This window comes from Dermacentor andersoni, chromosome 10, assembly GCF_023375885.2.
Source record: "Dermacentor andersoni chromosome 10, qqDerAnde1_hic_scaffold, whole genome shotgun sequence".
In the NCBI taxonomy this organism is placed as follows: domain Eukaryota; kingdom Metazoa; phylum Arthropoda; class Arachnida; order Ixodida; family Ixodidae; genus Dermacentor; species Dermacentor andersoni.
Window position 1 is genome coordinate 43,470,077 of NC_092823.1, and position 22,556 is coordinate 43,492,632.

Sequence of the window (22,556 nt, forward strand, 5' to 3'; positions counted from 1 at the left end):
GTGATATCGTAGTCATCCCGCCGTCTTCGAACCGTCGTCGTCATACCATCGTCATCATTCCATCGTTTCACGCCATTTTTGAAATCGCGTCGTCATCAAAGAAAGTCGCCATTATGCTGTCACAGTCGTTCCATCGTCTTATTGTTGTAGCGATTGCGCTGCCGTCAACCCAGTGTCGTCATACCGTCATCGTGATTCCCCCTTCGTCATCCCTTCGTCATTACGTCATCGTCCTCGTATTACTGTAATCATTTTACCATCGTAGTCCCATCGGCGTCATGTTGTCGTCACACAGTGGTCGTCACACCACTGCCCTCATACCTCCTACCATTGTCGTCACTCCAGCGTCATCTCATAGTCGTCACGCAGCCGTCGTCACAACATCTTCGTCATACCTTTGTCGTCAGTCCAGCGTCGTCATCCCGTGGTCGTAATTTAGTTGTCACACCATCGTCGTTATACCCTCGTCATCACTGTTCGCACGCATTTTGCGTCGTCTATGCCTTTCAGAAATGCTTCCGGTGGCATAATCATTAAGGACGGTTTCTGCCTTCTTTTTTCTATGGTCGCCGCCATATTGCTTAGGCAGTGGCGCCATCTATGAGAAGTCCGCTTGCTTTCGCGCTTGGGCAAACGTTCCACGTTGTATGTCAGGCATGCGATCGGCGGCAGTTGCTGGTGGTTGTCTTCGGGCTCCCGCGGTCTACTTAGTATGACGTGGCTGGCGCCTTCTGCGGTGGAAACTGTTTTGTGAAACGTACCGAAGTGATGTAATTTGGCAACGAGACAGTTTATGCTGTTGATGAGGCGGACGGGGCACCCAGCGTGATGTGTGCGTGCGTGTTTGGGACTGCAATCAGCCTCGGAGATCGGTAGTAAATTTTTAAATAATCGTTTCACGGATGTGCCCTTGCTACACTGTTGTCCGAAGCTGTGGTTCAGCAGCGATGAGTATCTTGAAAAGCACGCAGCGATTGTAAAAGCGTGGGTACCGTCCGGTTATAAAATACATTCTGCTGCTTACTTTGACGAGCGTTCAAATTGTAAACCGTGCATACATTGCGCGATTATCTCGTTCGCTGGACGCGGTTTTCGCCTACGAATAAAACTGTTTTTTGTTAGTATAGCGTACAGTGTGAATCACGTTAGTCTAATGGACGAGCGGCCAACTGCCGACTACGCGAGGGTCCGAAGCAGTTGTAACTGCTGGGTTATAGATCTGTTTGTTCTACAGTGCACAGATTGTGCCTGCGGTATGACCATGCGTGCTCTTATGGCGGCGTGAGCTCTTGCGTGTTCTTTTTTCTTTTTTTGCGCGAAAGATCGGCCGACTGGTCACTCTATGAAAGCGTGATTTACACTCTACCAGGCGCAAGAAGATGAAAACTATTTCTTTTGTTCAGTGTTTTTTAGTCGTCCTCACCGTAGCACTAACCCGTTTTACGGAAATTGTGTTCTCATAAATGGCCATCGTAATCTTTTTATGTGACCCCTTTAGTATATTACTGCTTTAGAGGGCGAAGAGGCAATGCCGAAGCACGAAGCTTATGAATATCATGTTGCTTTCCCAAACGCAGCGATCACTGTGTTCAGCCGTGCCATTGTTTTTATACAGGAAGCTAACATAAACATGTAATAGTACACTTCAGATGAGTGAGTTATTCCGGTGGATCACTCAAATATTCTGACTGTCACTTAGATGTGTTGGGGTTGCATTGTTTTGACCGTACACGAGCAGTCTATGTTTGATCAGTTCCCATAAGGGATCAGATAGTGGGAATATATTTCTAATTCATGCTGGAAATCAACAGGCGCCACTGCTCTTCGTCGAGTGGAAGCCGATACAGCCAAAATAGGTCACAACACATTCACACACCACGGCTGCTGATGCACGGTTGCATGTTTGCGCAGCCAAGAAAACTGACCGCATACTGTATAATTAACGCTGCAGAAGAAGGCTATGCACCCACAGGGGTCCCCCGACGACCTTGTACGCGACCTTGTACGAATTGACATCAAGTGAACTTTTTCGCATAACGAGCTGAAACATATCGAAATCATTGCACCGCATACAACGTCAACACATTCAAGCAGGACAGCGCGAGCTGCCGTCAGGAGCAGGATGTAAATGTGTCCTCCGCAGGTAAAAAAAAATGCAGCTATATAGAAACAACTTGGACATGAGTTCAAGGGGCTTGTGGCAGAACTGCTAGCTGGTGCATGTTGCTAGTGGCTCCCAGTACGAGCCGTCGGGTGCTGAAACGTTAGAGAGAGAGGCAGTGTGGAGTGTTCGCTTTGAAGTATGCTTGCGCGCACACTACTCGTAGCCGGCGATGTTCCAGTGTTGGGACGGTTGGGACTACGTGAACATTGTTAGGGACGAAATGTGTGTCTAATTATGTACTCGCGGTCTATTTTCTCTGACAAAGAAGGAGAATGTTCAGAGGCGGAGCTGGCGGGGTGGGAGGCAGCGGATGTATTACTGCGCCAAGTAGTTCGGCAGAGTTTGACAGCGCTTTCGGCTTCCTGGAGTAGATACACTGAAGCAGCGTACAGCTTACATATGTGTGACGATTTCGCACCTACCCGACCTGCCGAAGCGAAAAGCGGGAAAATAATTTAAATTTACAAATTAGAGGACTATTTCCTCTTGTTTTCAAAAATGTTTTTTTTTTTGTCTTCACTGCACTTAAACTAACGCGAATGAAAATGCGGGGACTTCTTTCAGTAGCGCTTTTACTTACGCGCGCTTTGCCTCCGTGTAGCTTTCCCTTCATTGTCAGTTAAAGTTACTCGCAAGTGTGTGAAGCGAGTGTTTACTGCACTTTATACTGCGCGTGAAACTGCGAGACTTGGATCGCCGTAATACTCAAATATGTTGCTATAGGCGTCAACGCTTCGCCCTTCCGGCAAAACTGCGATTTTCTTTTCTTTGTGCAGAATGAAACGGTATCACAACAGTAGCTCACCGATCTTCACGCCCTCCATTGACCACCTTTGGAACGACGGAGTGTCTCACTTCGGCGTTTTGCGGGTGTACGAAGACGATGAAGAGAGCGACCCCGAGGACACCATTATCGAATGGCTGCAATTGCTGCAGGTGAGAGGCACATGGCGCCCGCACAGTCATTTGTCCCTCCTTTTGGAGAGAGACGAAGTTAACCCTCCGTTTACGAAGTATGCTCAGTGCTGTAGTTTAGGCATGGCTATGATAGACCAACTGCAACATAATCTTGCTTTGAGTAAGTTTGTTATGAATCAGTACAGTGTATACCACTGAATTTATCTTGGAAAATCTGCAGTGCGGGTAATTGCGTAGTATTCTTGTTGACAGCCTCTAAACAACACTTTAGCAAAGGACGCGTGCACCTTGTGGTCATGATTATGACGTACATGCGAGCACGCTGCCCCCGAGGTTTCTAGAACGCGCGCGGGCCGCCGCGGTCGCCGCCTAATCTCGGAGGTCTTGCTGAGGAGCCGTGGGCGGTCACGCGTCACTTCCAGCGAGTGACGATGGCATCGTATTAATATATCGTTACCAGCTAAATATTTCCAGCTATCTAGCTATCACACACACAAAAAATGTGGGTGGATCTCGAAGATATTGCAGTCTGAAAATGTGGGCCTTTCGCGTGGGTATACGCCACTGGATATGTGCGGACTTCATGGCATCGTCGCCAGGAGGCGCACTGTGTTCAGAGAGAAGCGCAAGAGAGGCATCCGACTGCAGCATAAGCTTGCCTTACGCATGACGCGCTTAGGCTGTTCGTATACTTGGATAGTCGCCGTAGAAGGTTTCTGAATGTTTTTATCGCGATAGCAATTATATGGAAACTCCAGGCGCATTTCTGCCTTCAGCGTCGCCGTCGCCGTGATGTTTCGTATGAAATCTAAGGGCGATGACACCGTTGCCGCGCGCCTTACGCTGAATGTGCGAGTGAAAGCATGCGACGGCAGCCAACGATCGCGGCTCAATCTCGCCCGCGCGAAAGGGAGGAAAGCGTAAAGGAAGCGCGCCCTCTTCCGGTCGCGAGCGAGGCACCCAACGTCACGAGGCACTGAGAAGGAAGAGAGGGAGGGGAGTGCGGCCTTCTACCCTGGTTGCAACTGCCCATGTGGCGGCTGGGGGCGGCCATGTCTAGAGTGTGAACGGCGTGGCAGATTCAAGGTCCTGTGTGTTCTCGGCGCTCAGTTTGCGTTGAAGCGATAGACAGCACGAAGGTCACTTCGCTCGCTACTGCTGCCGCGCTTCCTCACGCCAGCGTTTTGACAGCGAGTGTCCACGGTCATCGAGTGTGACGTGTTCATGTTTGATGTGTGCGTTGACACCATTCTTTTCAATTTAGTTAGCAAGCGAATGTTTATAACAAATGGTTTTATAACTGCGCGAACAAACGACCACAGAGAGAGAGCACACAAGAACTGCGCCTGTCCTTGTGTGCTCTCTCTCTTTCTGTGTTCGTTTAATTGAGCAGTTATAAAACTGTTTGCTACTATGCACCAATTAACTCACCCAACAAAAAGTTCTTCTAAGCTACGAATGTTTGTAAGTCGATAAGGCCGATAAACGTACTATTCTTACTTCGTATGACTCTCTACTAATTAGCTATCGCAATCGATGCTTCGCCTTTCGGGCGAAACTCCGACTATATTTTTTTCTTTTTGCTCGCTCCGCGTCACCTTCGACAGCCTAGTTTGCGCAGTTCCTACTGCCATCGCGTTTCACAAGCACGCCGGCATTGGCAGGCTGTGAAAGGCGATCCGCCGACCCACGATTTTAGAGTCTGGCTAAGTATCGCGTAACCGTTAAGGAATTTCGGGTGGAAAATGCATCTTGCACGCCTTCGCAGTCTATCCAAAAGCACCTGGCGAACCCAAGGCCGGATGCCTGCCGTCATTCTCACACCGTTATTGGCGTGAGGCCTCCCCGAGACGACTTTTACGAAAAGGTCGCGACCTTTCTGAGGTACGTAATTCCTTGCCTTGAAGATATAGAACCGTTCAGCAGCTGAATTAGTAAATCGCCGCTGTAGAGTACCAATCGAGCCATACTTACCGTATGGGAGCCATGGCGCACTTAGCTTGGTATGCGGCTGGAAAAGGGAAATAAGAATAGTGACGTCGCCTTCAACTGAAACATAGTTTAACGTGTCCAGTAATTCACTTCACTTTATTTCCTTAAAGACCCTCACTTACATAAGGGGTGGGACACATACAGATTAACAACAGAATAGAGAAAAAATTTTGAACGATTTATACAAACAAAGATGATTGTCGTGATGCAAGCGCACAAGTAATTTGGTTAAGGAACATAGATGGGCATGTGATGGCAGCAAGTTCTTGGGGAAGGCCGTTCCAGTCGCCAGCAGTCCTGGAAAAGAATGATGAAGAAAAAGTTGTTGTGCGTGCTCGTGCTCGGAATACCTGCTGCTGATGTCCGGTGCGAAGAGAGAAGCGTGGTGGGGGAGGGCAGATGTAGGGTTCCTGTGATAGCTCGGAATAAAAGAATTTATGAAATGAGCATAAACTAGCAATGTGGCGACGAAGTGCGAGAGTAGGTAGGTTGGACTGCGAGTTCAGAGATGATATGCTGATATCAAAAGAGTACGAGGAATGAATGAATCTAGTTGCCCTGTTTTGAACTGATTCAAGTGAATTAGCAAGGTATACCTGTTTCGGAGACCAGTTAGGCGATGCGTATTCTAATTTTGATCGAACTAGTTATTTGTATGCGAGTAGCTTAACATGCTGGGTGGCAGAGCCGAGATGATGCTTTAAGAAGCCAAGCGTTGTGTTAGCAGATGAAATAATGTTCGCGATATGGCTTTTCCACGTAAGATCATGACTAAGATGAACACCGAGATATTTATATGATTGGACAGGGTCGATAGGAACGTTAGAGATAGTGTAGGGAAACAAGATAAGATTACTGTGACGGTGGAAAGATATATATTTGCATTTGTTTATATTAAGTGCCATTAGCCAGTCGTTGCACCAGTTTTGTACCAGATTTAGGTCGTCAAGCTTGTAGGGATTGCTGGTTAAAGGTGTCAGTAAATGTTTTGTAAATAACACAATCGTCGGCAAACATCCGAATATGGCAATCTAATTTGTGAGGAAGGTCGTTAATATAAATTAAAAACAAAAGAGGCCCTAGGACGGATCTTTGGGACAACCGTGAGGAAACTGGTAATAAGTTAGACATGTGATTATTGATAACGACTGAGTGGGAGCGGTGAGTCAAGAATTCTTTTATCCATGCTAGTATGCCACAATGCAAGTTTAGGCCGGAAAGTTTCAGAAATAGGTGGTTATGGAGTGCTTTGTCAAATGCCTGAGCAAAGTCGCGGAAGATTGCGTCAGTTTGGAGGTTAGCGTCAAGGTTGGCATACAGGTCATGAACGAAAATGGCTAGTTGAATTTCACAGGAGTATCATTTACGAAATCCATGCTGTGTTGAATGAAATAAATTAGTTGAGTCCAGAAACTGCATTGTTAAAGAGTAAAAGACGTGTTCCATGAGCTTGCAGGGTATGCTGGTTAGTGATATGGGGCAGTAGTTAAGTGGTGAATCTTTCTTGCCCGGCTTGTGGGCTGGGACGACCTTCCCCACTTTCCAGTCGTGGGGTATGATACCCGTAGAAATGGACTGCGAGAACAGCAAACATAAAAACTTGGCAGGCGTATGGCGAGGGTTTTTTAAGACCTTTGTGTTGATTTCATCAATGGCGGTAGGTGAAGGAAGCTTTAACTTATCTATAAGAAGGGGTATGCCGGTTTCTGAGAACGTAACGGATGGCATTGCAGTTGTGGGGTCGCTGGCGGTCATGAGGGGTGGTGGTTCTTGTTCTTTAGTGAATACATATGCGAATGCAGAATTAGATATTTTAGCGCACTCAACGGCCGAAATAACCCGTCCAGAATTAATGCACATTTAAACCACCAGAAGATTGGTGGTTTAAAATGTGCCAGAATTTAGTCGGGTTATCCGTAACTATGTTCGGCAAGTCGATATGATAAAAGGAACGTTAGCGTTTTTTACTGCGACGAAATACGCCTTTTCAGCAGCTTAATATTTTTCCCATGTGCAGTCTGTTCTGCTCAGTTTAGCACTGCGAAAAATGTGTTTCTTTTTTATTTTCTAATCTTCCAAGAGTCTTGGTGAACCATGGCTTGTGATGGTTAGCGCGGAAGCTGCATTTGGGGATATATCTATTAGTCAATTCATTCATTTTATATTTAAACATTGACCAGTTTGCTTGGATGTCTTGTTCGTCAAATGACTCCTGGTATGATGGAAGAAAGGCCTCCAATTCCGCGTTGAAGGCCTCATGGTTTACTTTGTTGTAAAGAGAAATTGTTTTTTGGGAAGTTGCTTTTCCTCGCTTTTCCTTGCTGCAAATTCCTGTGCACGCGGGCGGCTATGGCGGATTGCTGGGTGAGCGGAGGAAGAGGGAGGGGCAAAACACAACAAACACAGCGTTCATTTTGTAGTACACAAGTGTATCCCGCTTCGCTACTGGTGAATATTTTCGCCAGCGTCGTAATCGTGCATTCACAATCTCGCCACTGCCGAAAGTTTGCACAGATTGCAACAGTGGTGTTGGATCTACATAATTATTCTGTAACTGCCGAAAACAAACAACAGGCGCAATCTTTAAGTGCAGCAGCGTCGTGTTTTTTTGTAAAGGGTAAATGTGAAATTTGCGCTGCTTTCCTGTAATTGTTCTTTCAGTTATATTAATGAGCTTGAACCGGTTTGAACCGTTGTTGATTTTTTCGCACTGGAGTTGAATTGGAACTGAACCGTTTTCGGTGAAAGAAGTCGAAAACCGCAACGCGAAAAAAAAAAAAAATGTTTGGCTAGGTGACTCTGTTGCAGAGGGAAAATCGGCACGGGAGCTCCCGACGCACGCACTACGCTATTCACTAGCTATACGCTAGAATGCAGAGAGTATATTTCACGCTTAAAGCAATAACCGTAGCGTTCACGAGACGGGCGCGAGATAAGTGACAAGACCAACGCTGTGCTATGATGAGGAACATAAAACTGTTGATACGAGAAGACGGAAATAAATACAGAAGTGGGCCCGCTGTAGTATACAAAAATGAGGATTAGCAAGAACCTGTTCTTGGTCTTCTCGGTACACTAAAAAAACACTAAAGGTAACTATTAGGTGAACCTGGACCGTTAAAATACAATTCCCGAAGCCTTGCGGTGGTGGTTTCGTGTCAGGAAGAGGCTTGGTTCAAGAGAACATGGCGATTGAGACGGCTGCACTGCTCCAGAGCAATTCAAATTGCCCCCAGACGACCACAGTTGGGCCCGAGCTAGAGCTAGCTTTGGCTCAGGCCCAAGTGCGACGCGGCCAATTCAAATACATGTAAAATGCAAAAACGCTTTTCTGAGACAACAGCTTGACCAATTTTAATGAAATTTGTTCCATTTGAGAGAGAACCTTAAATTCTAGTGACTGTTGGAAGGGTAATTTCGATTTGTGGCCTGAATTTCGTTAAAAGAATTTTCAATAATTCGAAAGTTCGAAAAAATAAATAGAAGCACGAAGTTTACAAATTGATAGCGCTGCATCAAAAACAGATATGGTGGTATTGTAAACGGAATGCATTAGATCATTCAAATCGGACAAATTCGACATGTAAACTTATATCTTACATGAATTCGTTACGTTGTGTACAAAATTCTAGAAAAGATGTATTCCCATATTACTGAATTCTTTTCAGATTCACCTGTAACATATCAATTTCGTCCGCTTTAGATGAACTGTTAGATGAAATTCACCGAATTGTGATATCGTTTTTCATTGCTGAGCTACAGAGTTCTCAATTTTCTAGTTTCGTCTTCTGAAAATTTCAGATTTTCGCCAATCTTTAATAAAGAATGAATGACCTAAATCGAAAACTCGAAACCAAAAGTCACTAGATTTTAAGTTTTTATTTTATATGCAGCAAATCTCGTCAAAGTAGGTGCGGTGGTTGCCCGGAAAAACGAATTCTCCTTTTACATGTATTTAGAAGCACCCGAGCTAAAACTTCCTCTTAAGGACCACCCAAAGATCGGGCGACGGAACGAGAAATTTTGGGTGCATTTTTAATAGGTTGCAAGACGGCGGCGTAGAATATGAGACCGAACGGGCGTCACTGATATTCTAGTTGAGATTTAAGAGAAAGCTGCAGCTCGGGCACTCCTATCTGAATATATGGCGAAGGACAAATCGTTTTTCCCCTAAACCAAGTTTGATGAGGTTTGTCGAATTTTGAAAAGAGTGAAAATCTAGGGACTATTGGTAGCGAAGTTTTATTTAGGCCGTGGTTCTTTTTATAAAAATTGTTGATAATTGCAAATTTTCAGGAAAGGAAACAATTAGGTTTACAACTCTGTAACTCATCAATAAAAATGATATCACAAATATGGAACTCGCATCTAATGGTGGACAAAAGTGATGTAATATGCATGGCTCCTAATTGCACCACTATTATGTGAGTAGGGCTGTTGCAAAACTCTTGTAAACATTGTAACAAATTTCAGTATCATATAATATGCTGTATGAAATTTGGTCGCTTTGTGTTTTCTAACGGATGCAGTTTATAGTGCCACGATATTACTTCTGGGTACAGAGTTAGATTTATAAACTTCTTGGTTATATCCTTAGAAACTGTAGATTTTCGGCACTTAGAAGAATTCGGAGCTTAAATGAAAAGTCCACCTCGAACAGTCGCAAGAATTTAAACGTTCTTTCTCAAACGCAACAAATTTTATGAAAATTGTACCGTTTCTGAGTTGTTTTAGACGTATTTGAATCGTGTATCGACGGCATCGAAATTGGGCTCCAGCTTTGCCTTTAAAGAGATACTGAAGGCTAATATTAGGTCAACGTGAACTGTTGAATTACCATACCAGGAAACCTCGCAGTACTCAATTGTTTCTTGCCAAAGAAAATATTTAGTTTTGGAAAAAAGAAAACACGTCGTAAGGGTCTGCATACCTCTGGCGCAATTCAAATCGCCCGGCCCCGAACGACGAATGGTGACGTTGCACACGGCACCACGACCCTTTACTGCCATCGGTGACTAAAATGGCGCTCGCAAGGTGGCTCCACGGCTTCTTGCGCAAAACGTACGCGAGCGGCCACGGGAGAAACCGAGCCACGACGGAACGTTGGATTCGCCACCGCAGCTGGTCTTCGTCATGTGGCGTGGGTGGACCGTTCGGGCATTCCGAGACAACACATGAACGTGGCACTCTCTTGCTACTTGCATTTTGCGTGAGTTTCGCGAGCCCCCAACACTAGTGCGGCACTAAGCGATAGTGAAACTACCGAAGCGCGAATGCGCGGGAGGCGCGGAGCCGAGCGATAACGAAACATTTCGACCGCCAGCGACGTTGCCAAGGGTAACGTCAATTTTTTTTTTTTCTAAAGATTGAATAGAACTGTGTAAGTAACTTATTGTTCCGTCTTATTATGCAATGATCTTTTTTCTTTATTACGAGTGGTTGAGTACTAGTGGCAGAATTATAGTGAGAAATGCCTATGTCTTCGGCCTAGTACTTGAATGTCCTGGGGGAGTTTCGAATCGGGTCCTGCATTTTCCTCAATTTTGCAATTAGTAAAGCTTTGTTCACGATAACGCTGACACTTTAGACGTCCTCGAACATTAATCTATCAGTTTAGATTGATTTAACGTTTGCCTTTGGTGTCCCTTGAGGTCATCTGTACCGAAATTTCGGATCGCGTAAAAAACCCAATGTAAGATAATGAAGGTACCGAGGAGCCACTGTGACAAATTTGACGTTTGAATTATGAGCGGTCGTAAATCTCGCAAAAACAACCGTCTTTGATACGGAAACGAAAAAACATGACGCTATCACCGTTTACCGGAAGTGACGCACTTCCTAGAAAGTGCGGCTCATCAGCAGGGCCTCCGAGATATAAGGCGGTGCCCGCAGCTTCCCGCTTGCGCTCTGAGGCGCAGTGTAGGGACTTGTGTCATAGCGACAACCACCAGGGGCACGTGTCGTCTGCTTAGGTGCTGTTTAAAGGCTGCTAAACACGAAAACAATGCACTTACCAGCCCTGCAGCTTTGTCAAGGTTGCTTTAGTGTTATGCACTGCTCATTTATAAAAAGTTTAGCCAAAGTGGAATTTCATTGCAGTTGGCATTTAAGAGCGACAAATGGCGTCAGGCAGGACATGTAATGCGTAAGGCAAATCACCAGTGGTCTAGTACAATTACAGGAAGAGCACTAAGAGAAAAAAGCGCAGTCGAGGATGTTAGAGAACTTGGTGGTGTGACGAAATGAGGAAATTGGCCAGAATAGAAAGCCCTGCTGCAAGATCAGCTAAAAACAAGCGTCGCAGGACATCAAGGGAGGCCTCTTGCACGCCGCCATCATGTTGAAATAGCCAGACCAAGCCACGTCATCACTGATTCCGTCGCAGTATGTCCTCACAAAGACCAGCCACAAGCGGAGACAGTTCTGTTTAGCCCTTCATCGGTGGGCTATCTTGTCGCCTTGCTTGAGTCAGGGGGATTGGATATCACTGGGAGAGGCCTTCCTACTGTAGGGGACCAAGATAGGATTATTATTATTATTAATTATTAGTATTATTACTATTATTATTATTATTATTAAGAGCCAATGGGTACAAGAACAAGTCCTGCTAATTCGATCCCACAATGAGACAAGCAATTCATTTTCTTGCTATGTATGATCTATTCGGTAACACAGCTAGCAGCAGCACTCTCGGTCAGGAGAGGCCGGAAACGTTCGCAAAAAAAAAAAAGGCTTCGCTTTAAAACAAGACCGCGCGCTACGAGTCCGTGGTTGTGCGACGCGGGGCGCGATTGTTGCAAAAAAAGGAAGTTCAACGCGTGGCGCAGTAATGCAAATTTCTGATTCGCAGGGACACGTTCAAGCCATCTCTTCTCATTGTCAATGTCCACGTGCCTTACGAAGACAAGAACCTCTCCAACTGCATCATTCTGCCACCCAGCATTATAGCTAAACCGGACGGAGGCTTCGTGGCTTATGAAACGTCCATGGTGAGTGCTTACACGCTGAACACTTATAGCGCCCTTATGGGCGTGTAATGCTTATGGGTGTAAGGTGCTTGTTTCTCCCGTGATGAACACCCGCATTCTGATAAGAGGTATTATTGAGTCCTTGGCGGGGACAGATGACCCTTCCTCTTTTCTTTTTGCAAAAGTTTGAGGAAAATAAATATTACAGCTGCCATGGACAACAATAAAAGTGCATGAAACAAACTTCTACCGCTAAACTATGACTGTCAAACTCTCTAGTCAGATATCTCGGTGCGCACCAGGTGGTCAGAATTAATGCACAGTTTTAATCTATACGGCTTCTATCGATCCAAGATGGCGTTTGAGCTTGAACTTGTTCATAATAAACTTCGTTTCAGCCGTAAGGGTAAGAAGGTGTTTGCCATTGGACAAACGAGCACCCTTAAGGTGGTAAGAATCTGAGTGTACACTTAACAGTGGGGCTTTTTTATTTTTATCGTATTTATTTACGCAATACTGCAGGCGAACATACGTGGCCCAGGAAGGAGTAGATTTGTTTATTCGGTGCTTATAAGAAATACAAACATTCAAGGGAACGGAAAAAAAAAGAGCGTCGTCACAAGAAAAAGAACAATGTACAATGCAAGGCATTGTGTAAGGTGCAATCAGATCAATTAGATTTGTTCGTGGACGAAAAGAAAAACGAAGAAGGAATTTCGATATAAGTACTCCAGTATTATCAAGCCTAACGTAGCGAGGATAGAAATAACTGATACATAGCGTTTTAGGCGTTGCCGCTTAAGATTCCCGCGTTGCCAACTGCAAACAGTTGAAAATTGTGGTGATACCGCTTGTCATAATATCCCCACAACTATTCTGCATGAAGGAAAGTTAGAAGAGCTGAAGAGCTAGAGTTAGAAGAGATAGAAGAGCACATGAGAGTACATGCACTTGGTAGAAAAAAAATTGAATTGTGATATTTTAATGCGATTATTAAGTATAGTAATTATTAAACAAGTAATTTATTTCCTCAACTAACTGAAACTTGCTCCAGCATAACAGTTTCGCACGGTTAAGGGTACTGACTTGTCCCATATCTAGCGACGCCCTAACCTTAAATGGACGCTAAAGAGAAAATCTATTTGATCTGTGTTTCAATCACATGATTTTACGTGTCTAAACCGCGATCTGGTTTGAAGCACACCATAGTGAGGGACTCCGGAATAATTTGGACCACCTGGTGTTCTTTAACGTGCACCTAAATCAAAGTGAATGGGTGTTTTCGCCCCGTCGTAATGCGGTCGCCGTGGCCGGGATTTGATCCCGCGACCGCGTGCTTAGCAGCCGAACACCATAGCCCCTAAGCAACCACTCTTGTTAGTAACCCACCCTTCCTCATTACAAAAAAAAACCATCCTTACCGCGGCAAGACGCTTGGTAAATAAAAAAGCACGCCAAAATGGAGGGTTGTGATACCGCCTTGTAGATCCCCCATCAGGTAACCGCGATGTAAATGGATTTTGACGCCCTCAGCTCGGGCAAAGTTAGATTTTCATCGGCCAAAATCGAGCTAGATCGCATTCTAAAAGAAAGCCAGAGGCTGAACTTTGGAAGTTCCAAGAACTTTTACTGAACCACATTGGGGGCTGAAATGCGAACAGATGCTTCGGAATCCGTGACGTCACACCGACGTACCGTCCCTGAGGTTTCGGCTTGAAGTTCGAGAATAAATCTCTGGCCGCGACTTTCTCTTCGAATAATCAACCTATTACAGCTGCATCAACGAAAGTAGAGCGGTCTTCGACAATACTTTATCTAAACTGACTCAGTGTTTCTATTTAGTCTTCGTTTATGGCCGAAAAAAGAAAATTGAAGTTACCGTACACGAGAACGAGCTCGAACGAGACCCCCGATGAGAGAAGACGTAGCTGAAAACAGTGCGCTGATTCTGGCCCTCTGGTGTGCACCGAAACGTCTGACGTGAAAATTTTTGTTTTGTGTCGTTTGTTTTCGTGTGGTCACGGCAATTTTGACACAAAATAATCGTTAAGGAAGGAAAACTTCGTTTGTCCCAGTAACAATTGTGTCTTACGCCTTAAGTGTGGTGTTAGCCGTGTGAGATATACCAGTGCCTTTATGGATGAAATCCTCCTTAGTGTGTATGGAATATACACTAAAAAGCTGTATATTTTATAGGTGTATATACACTATAGGTGTATATACACCCAATATATACCGGGCGTCTCACCCATCATACACTGAGTTGAACAAAAAGAGGCGAATTATTTCACGCGAATAAGACTACGTGCACGTTGCTTACAGTCGTATTGAGAAACCACCAATAATTTCCAATCACTGACGTTTTGTATAATAAAAACAAAGAAAATATTAGCTAACTTCTGAACTGTTTTTCTAATTGTCAGAATGTCGAGTAGGGGGTTATATAGGGAATCTTAAGAGACGCAAAAATAAAGTGCTTCCACCAAGATGGGCATCGCGTGTTTACCTCTTCCGGTAACTCTAGAAAAAAAAAAACGCGAAACACGAAAACATATCACGCGACTGCGCACCCGTGGTCACGGGACAGCAGCGCTACGAAACAGTCTCAGCGGCAAAGCAAGCTGTGCAGGTGTTACTGGGCCTAGCGGCGGTGATAACAGACGCATGTTCTTTCCACGATGCGCGAACAGCTCTGGGTGATCACTGCGCGTCAAGTTAAAGGTAACGCTCTTGCCTTGAACGGTGAGCCTGAGCTTCCTTTCCCATAGAAGCTGTTCGCTGGCGCTGCTATCCCGTGCGTACAGGGCCGCAGTCACGTATTTCTTTTCCATATTTTGCAGGCTTTCTCCATTCGCCGGAAGAAGTAAACACGCGATGTGTACGTATAGCTTGCTGGAAACACTCCAGGCGTATGTCTGCCATCCGTGTCGGCGTCGCCGTCAGGTTCCGTATAATGTCCAAGGGCGATAAAATCGTCGCCGCGCGCCGTACGCTGTATGTGCGATTGAAAAGATGTGAAAACATGCGAAATCTCGCGCACGCAACGCCGGAAAGCGGCCAGAAACGCGCCGCCTTTCCTTGCACGCAGGGCTTCGGGAGGCGTGGAGGGGGGGGGGGGGGGGCGCCTTACTTCGGGTGGCCACACGAAGGCCAATTCGCTCGCTGCTGCTGCCGCGTTTCTTCCCTGCATCGTTTTGACAGCGACTTTCCGCAGTTATCGAATGAGATCATGCTTACTTGTGCGCGCGTGACACTATGCTTCTTAATTTAGTTAGTATGCCTATGTTTACAACTTTATACGGCCGATAAAACTACTATCCTCACCTCATATAGCTGTCCATTAATTTGCTATCACAATTTTTGCTTCTCCTTTCAGGCAAAATTGCGACATTTCATGTTATATTCTACGCTAAGTTGTCTGCCTACACTGTTCCAGGAGGACGCGTTAGCCTACATTTTACGGATACACGAAACGGTCGACGCGAAATTGGATACGGCAGTCTCTGTCACACTAAGAGCCCGCTACTACATGCCGAGGGACATTTCTGGCGCCAACGTGTCTACGTACCAGCCGTTCCAGGAATGCCAGAACTACGAAGGCGTGAGCGATATTTCACCTGCAGCGGTACGTTCACAACACGACAGCGCGTTTCGACAGTGGATAGGCAAATGGCAGATGTGCGCATTTAAAAAACGACACCGTGACCCTTTAAATGAGCCAGGGTCTCCTTTCTCAGACCCAACACTATCCTAATGGCCCAGTACCGTTTATAGAGTAGTTGTTATTGCCAACTGGGTCTCTTATCAACCTGCAAAAATAACCCCTCGGCTCTCAGCGCACACATTTTTGCGCGCGAATTGTTTTTGTCAGTTGTCTCCAGTAGTGGAGCAAGAAAAAAAGAAAGAAATTCCGACCACACCATACTGATATTGAGCACGGACAAGCAACATGTTTATACAAACATGGGGCGGTCGCGGCGCAGACTTCACATAAATAGAGCAGACGGACGCACAGACGTATTGTGCTTGTTTCTGCACACGCAGAGCCATCTTGCGGCAAACACAGAAGACCCCCTCCTCTCAATGTACGGCGCTGCCCCGACAGGTGGCGCGCCACGCGCGCATTGAGGTTGTGCGGAGACAGGCGCGAGGCGCGTCGCGTCCCGGACTCCTCTCCCCTGACGACGTTTCTCCTTGCTCCCTCACGGGTTTTCGATCTATTTTCGGAAAGTAAAATACAGGAATCTTGCCGCCAGGTCCCGAGAAAAAGTCGTTCGAGTAGAGTTTGTATTTGACGCCACGCGATTGCATTGAAACCGTCCACAGCGCCGCCGTACCTCTGTGGTTCAAATCTTTTTACAATTTGTATAAAGCCCTAACATGGCGTCACGCGCGCAATGGTGATCACGTGTTCGAAGTTTGCGCAGCGCCGCTGCAGACACGCGTGGGGAAAGTACACGCACCTTATCCTTGTGCAAGGTGTACAACATCCTGTTGGACACGACAACGTCGTCGCATGTCCCGGGGCTATACACAGCTCCCAACTTGTGACGACGCACCAGGGGCGGTCTTTTGGAAATCCCATCGTAAAACGCAGCAAATAAGTTGTCAAATGAATGTGAAATCTGGGACCACGTTTGGTGATGTCTTAATATGCTCCGTGATTGCATTGTATGGTGGTTGCATTGTATGGTGCAAACCCTACATTTAGAAGGGAGCTTTAACTCGGGGTCAACTCCAATTTGCCTATTCAAGTACATGTAAAGCGCACAAATGCATTATTGAGACAACCGCCTCAGTTATTTGAAATAAATTTGTTGCGTTTAAGAGACAATTTCGAATTCTAGTGACTCTAGGAAGCAAAATTTTTTATTGGAATCGCGAATGTTTAAACAAGATTACGGAAAATTGGCGAGGTTAAATAAAAGAATAACAACCTTTACAAATTTGTAACGCTGAACCAAATGAGATATCGGAATTTCGTGCTTAGTTTGTTAGAGCATCTCTAATGAACAAATATGGCATATCAGTTTATAACTTAGGTAAAGATGTGAAAATGGTTACTTAGGTTTTGCAAATTGCTGCATTCCTCACAATTTAGCTGTTATTTTCAGGTCAGCGTATATGTAATGCATGAATCTCGTCCACATTGAACATATCATTAGGCGCAGTTTAAAGAAATGGGATACTGTTTTTATTGCCGAGTTACGAAGTTGTAACTTTGATTCCTGGGTTCTTGAAAATTTGTTATTATAACGATATTTGTTTAAAAATTTACGTCCTGACAAAAGCTTTAGTTTCATTCAGTCACTAGATTCCAAATTTTCTTTTTAAATGCAACAAACAGCATCAAATTTCGTGCAGCAGTTGCAAAAAATGAAAAATGATTTCTGTTCCGACGCATTTACATACGAGCTGCCGAGCCGAAGCTTCCTCTAGAATTTCTGCATATGTGTTCGCCAATGGGGACATGCCGAAGTACAAGTTAGTGCCCTCGAGGTAGCCAAATTTCTCCTGGCATTAGGGAAATCTGTAATTCACTGACGTGTAAGGGTTGCTGCTCTTGATTTAGTTTCAACTCATTATAGTCATTGACATGGGGGGGGGGGGGGGGGAATGCGTAATACTGTCAGACCCCGATCTTACGAAACGCCTCTTTACGAAATTTTCAAATTAACGAAGTGTTTTTTTTTTCAAATTTCCCCACACGCATTCATAGAACCCAATGCACTGAAAACCTCGAAGCAAGGAAGTGAACCGAACGTCTCGCCTGATGTAACGAAATTTTGCTGGAAATCATGCGTGAAATGTTGATACGGGTGAAATGACTTTATGTACAGGAGATGGACGATAGGGATCGCAGTGCTGCATCCAGATGTTGAGGTTCTCGCACTCCTCTTTCTTTACTGCGATAACAATTATATGGAGACTCAAGGCGCATTTATGGCGTCGCCGTGGCCTTGAGGTTCTGTATAAAATGCAAGGGTGATAAAATCGACGCCGCGCGCCGTACGCTGTATGTGCGAGTGAAAGCGTGCGAGGTCACGTGATCCGGCGATCGCGGCTCAGTCTCGCGCACGCAACGGCGGAAAGCGGGGAAGAAGCGCGCCGTCTTCCGTCGCGCGCAAGGCTTTGGGGTGAATGTAGGGAGGGGAGGTTTGCCGCTTCCTACGCAAGGACAGAAGAGGCGCTCAATGAGCTGGGCGCCTTCGATAAGTACGCACGCCCGCTGCTGACAAAACGCCATCAGGCATAAGTCTTACTCATTTCCTTTTTGCTGTTGAAGCGCCAAATCGATAACGAAACCGAGACGACCCCGTGAAAACGGTCACCGGTAAAAAGGAGCAACACAATGTACGCATGACGAAATGCTATTCGTATGAAAGGTTTTCAATTCAATGAAGTTCTAGAAAATTCGAGTACGCAGAAGAGGCGTAGCCAGAGGTGGGCAAGGCACACTTGGTGCATAACTGCACTGCCCCCCCCCCCCGAAAAAATATGAAAGAGATGTCTGTGTACCAAAATGCCGCCTGCCCAGCCCGCCACTCTCTGACTCATCTCCATTAAAATATGGAGACGAACCGCTGAAAGTACGAGCATAAATGGGTTCACATGTTATATTACTAGCTATTGTGTGATCTCTTTATTTCTAGAGGAAGAAAAATGGGAATGGAGCATATACGGATGGGAACTTGTTAGTAGTAACCAGGAATTTACCGTTATTCTTGCAAAGAAGAGGGTACAATCGCTGCATTGACTGCAATCACTGGTCAAAAACATGGAGGGTATTAAAGAAGCTCGAAAAGAGGTTGATGGCCGCGCAACGAGCGATGGAACAACGAAAAATGACGGGTGTCAGTTCAAGAGACAGAAATGTAGTGTACAGCGAGACAGGAAAACCGGGGTAACCGGTATTTTAATTGAGATCGAAACGAAAAAAACCTGCATACGAATTGGGCAGAGCACGTAATTGGCCTAGAGATAATAAACTCTCGTTTATTAGAGTAACAGAATGGGACTCAAGGGGCGGGAAGTAATTTAGTTAGAGGATTAGGGAGAGCTTCAGGTGATGTCTGCGCACTTCAGATCCTCTGTGCCACCAACGTGGCATTCGCGTTAATCACGCAGTGCTAGAGCTTCCTAACGATGGCAAATGCGTGTTGGAATGCCAAATGTCAGTGTTTCATTGACTCATTCATTCATTTTCACATTATTGCAACCAAAATCGTACGATCTCCACCCACAGTTGCAGTAAGGCTGGAAAATGTAAAATCTTATTAAAGCTGTTTTACGAGTCTATACGGGGTTCTGAAATTTCACGTGCCTCTACTCCTGACGCAGGTTTGCAAAGTTCCCTACACCTCCAACTTCAACTATTACGGAGATATGGAATCCGCTTTTACGTTTAACCCTGATATGATGCGAACCGTTACGTACGATACGGATGCCACATTAAAGAAAAAGGTAATTGAACTGCGTTCTTTCGTTTCTCCGACAAAGGAACAAAAACAGTGAAAGGAACTGCGTCCATGGTATGATCTACAGAAATGAACACAATGCAATGGGAAAAGTTGTATACCAGAGCGCTCCATAGGCGGATGTGATGTATTGGCACCTTGGAGAGCTTTACTCTGAGCTTGATGTTCACAGAACACCTGAGCAGCGCATACACAAGTATTTACAGTAGTATCGTGGTGCCATCTCGGGACCCTGGCGCCAACTAGAGCGCGAAAAGGAAATGTAATTGCAACGACTATGTCCTGCCTCTGTCATGATGCAGCAGCGTTGGCAAGTACAATTGTTAACCCGTAATGAATTTGCCAATCGTCCGGCAAAAAAAAAAAAGAAAACATCTAACGCTTTGTGGTCGAAGAAAGTGCCACGAGATGGCAGTACCAGCGCTCATTCGTTCGTCGACGTCAGATGTGGTGTTGTACTCAGCTATGGCTGCTACATCGGGCCACGCAAAGGGCAGAAACGTAGGTGACCGAAAGAGCCGGAATCGGTGCCGAAACGTCGCGATGTCCAGCTCACACGTGATCGCCTTCTGCGTCATGACGTCACCACAGAATCGTCTCGTGAGAAACGAAACTGAAACTGGCTGTAGAAAGGTCTTATATTACATTATTTAGGGAACTGTGAAGCTTGCTTACTGGTATCTGCAGTAGGGTTTCGAAATCCTGGGCATTGAACTAAAAAAAGAAGGAAGTGTCAAAAATGTATCATGTCTGTACTACATTAAGTAAACAAAGCTGTTATTTCTTGTTTTGGAAAAAAGAAAACTGCGAATATTAACGAAGGCCCGAACTTCTTCGTTCCTTTCCTATCTACAGTCAACCGCAAACGTTCACGGAGCACAGAATTCGAAAAAAAAAGGGAAGGCAGAAGCAACAAGCCCATGCGTGACAATATTCGCTGCACATTTCAACTGAGTGGCGTATACATTCACTGTGACGACGATGTTTTTTTTTTCCTGCAGAATCTGTGCACCAAAAACTCTTGCAGATGGGGATGACCTTGTTCTGCGAAAAACTTTGTGTGACCGCTCGTCACCTTCTCAGTTTTCGACTGCTGATTCTCTTTGTCCTTGTCGCTCCAGGTTTGCACGCTAAAGAATGCGCAACAAAAGACAAACTTTGGCATCGCCGCCTTCGACATCGACTACGACGTTGCGACCATGCCGTGTGCCGAGTTGTACCTCAAGTATGGGGCTTTTACCCGCCTCAAGACTTTAGGGGGACTGCGCAACTACATAAGCAAGGGTTTCTTAAACAAGCATGAATGTCTTGCTGCTTCGGTATAACATGATATAGATTTTTCACGGATCATCCCGCGATATATAAAAAGAAATGTTCGTGTAAAAGTGCGAACGCCAAGCACTTCGTGCCTAATTTATTGCAACAAACATAATACGGGGTGGAGAAGAGAACATTGAGACTGATGAAAATAAACAAACTTCATTAATTAAGTATAAGGACAAATCTTTCGTTTGTGGGGTCGATTGATTCGCACTGTCTTCTCGAACCCACATTGTGATCGCGTGCCCCTATGGGTGGTCAAACTGACCATTGACTGTGCTATTCGACACAAGGTAAATGACTACACCATGACGTAAACATACAGAAAGGCTGTTACTGCTCTGAGTATACAACAGTACCAGCTATCCGATAAACAACTAATAGTTCTTCGATGAGACTATGAAAACAAACGAACGTCGGGAAGCTCGAGGGTCGTGTACGGAAGGGACCAACCACAGGGGGTGTATACTCGCGAGTCTCGAGGATTCCCACAAATTTAACAACGGTCATGGAGAATAAGCTAGAGAGCTTGTCGCGGCTTGTGGTACCGATGCCGCCGTTGGTTCACAGCACAATTTGTTTTTCTTCTATTACTTCGCGCAGTGCGATGTGTGTCACTCCACTTCGTCATCGGGCACCATTATGTGACGGGATCAAGGTACCCATGTGGGGCGGTATTTTCGAGCACTCACTTTCGGAAATGTACGACACAATACGATACAAATAACTTATTTTTCTTTTCGTTACAAAAGGGATAGAAGGAAGGTAAGATCCCTTTCGCGAGACTTAGAAACTCTGTTCCTGTCACTGTGCCAAGATCGCCATCTTCGCTGAGGGTTAGAAACGCTGCCGGCAGTTAACACTAAAGAAAAACTATATGGGTTCCACGATAAGGAAGATTCTAATTTGAAACAGAATTATTTTGGTCCCAGGGTCAACCACGCGGTACCGCCACCAGAACTAGATAGCTGACCCTATACCGTGGGAGCTAATGTCAAGGCTGGTCGGGCAAAGTCGGAATAATTGGCCATCCAACGAATCGCAACACTTGTCGCTAGGAGTTCGGCAAATAAAAAAATCTACAGGTGTGCGTAATCAACGGATGCCGAAGAAGAGAAGGCTCATGCCTGGTGACAGCATTTTCACACGGGCACCCAACTTCGTCACGTGGGTTAGGTTCACTTAAACGCGGGAGGTGAACATCTGGCAGCGTAACTAAACTGAACGCAACCAGCGTACCTGGTCACGCTGGCGGCGTGTTTCACACCAAATACAAACAGCGCTTCGGTGTATCGCGCTTCTCGTACTTTGGTAGTCTACAATGGTAAGCACATGTGGGTCAAAACTTTCCTATTCTTCGTCGTAATCTTTGTTTTGTGTATGTGGCATCGCCGTCGTCGTCGTTGTACCGAGTGTTCACATCGCCGGTACGCCAAGGAGGGGGGAGGAGATTTGCCTCCAAGCGTTTAAGAACGGAATGAGCAAGGAAATTAATAATTTCGAAGTGGGCACCTACAGATAAAGAATTACAAATAAAAAAACGATAATATAACTAAAGCTCTCAATAAAAAAGGGAGATCAGAATAACCAAACCTACAGGGTAATCGTTTATATACAGTAAGTTAATTTCCGTCCACCAAGCAAACACCACTGAGGCTAAACCTCCAACTGTTCGGTTTGTCTTGTCGTTCGATAAATTGGGAGATTTCTACGCAT

General features: G+C 45.4%; 1 protein-coding gene across 1 annotated transcript in view; it reads left to right on the top strand.

The window, feature by feature from the left end:
- The window catches only part of LOC126543394 (uncharacterized), a 33,951-nt gene extending 12,963 nt beyond the window's left edge, over positions 1-20,988 (top strand). The window contains exons 3-6 of the mRNA XM_055062210.2: positions 2,941-3,100; positions 4,851-4,966; positions 11,925-12,063; positions 20,642-20,988. Coding sequence (XP_054918185.2) covers positions 2,942-3,100; positions 4,851-4,966; positions 11,925-12,063; positions 20,642-20,845 — 618 coding nt within the window. The 5' untranslated portion in view covers position 2,941 and the 3' untranslated portion in view covers positions 20,846-20,988. The remainder of the gene's footprint in view (positions 1-2,940; positions 3,101-4,850; positions 4,967-11,924; positions 12,064-20,641) is intronic.
- The last annotated feature ends 1,568 nt before the right edge of the window (positions 20,989-22,556 follow it).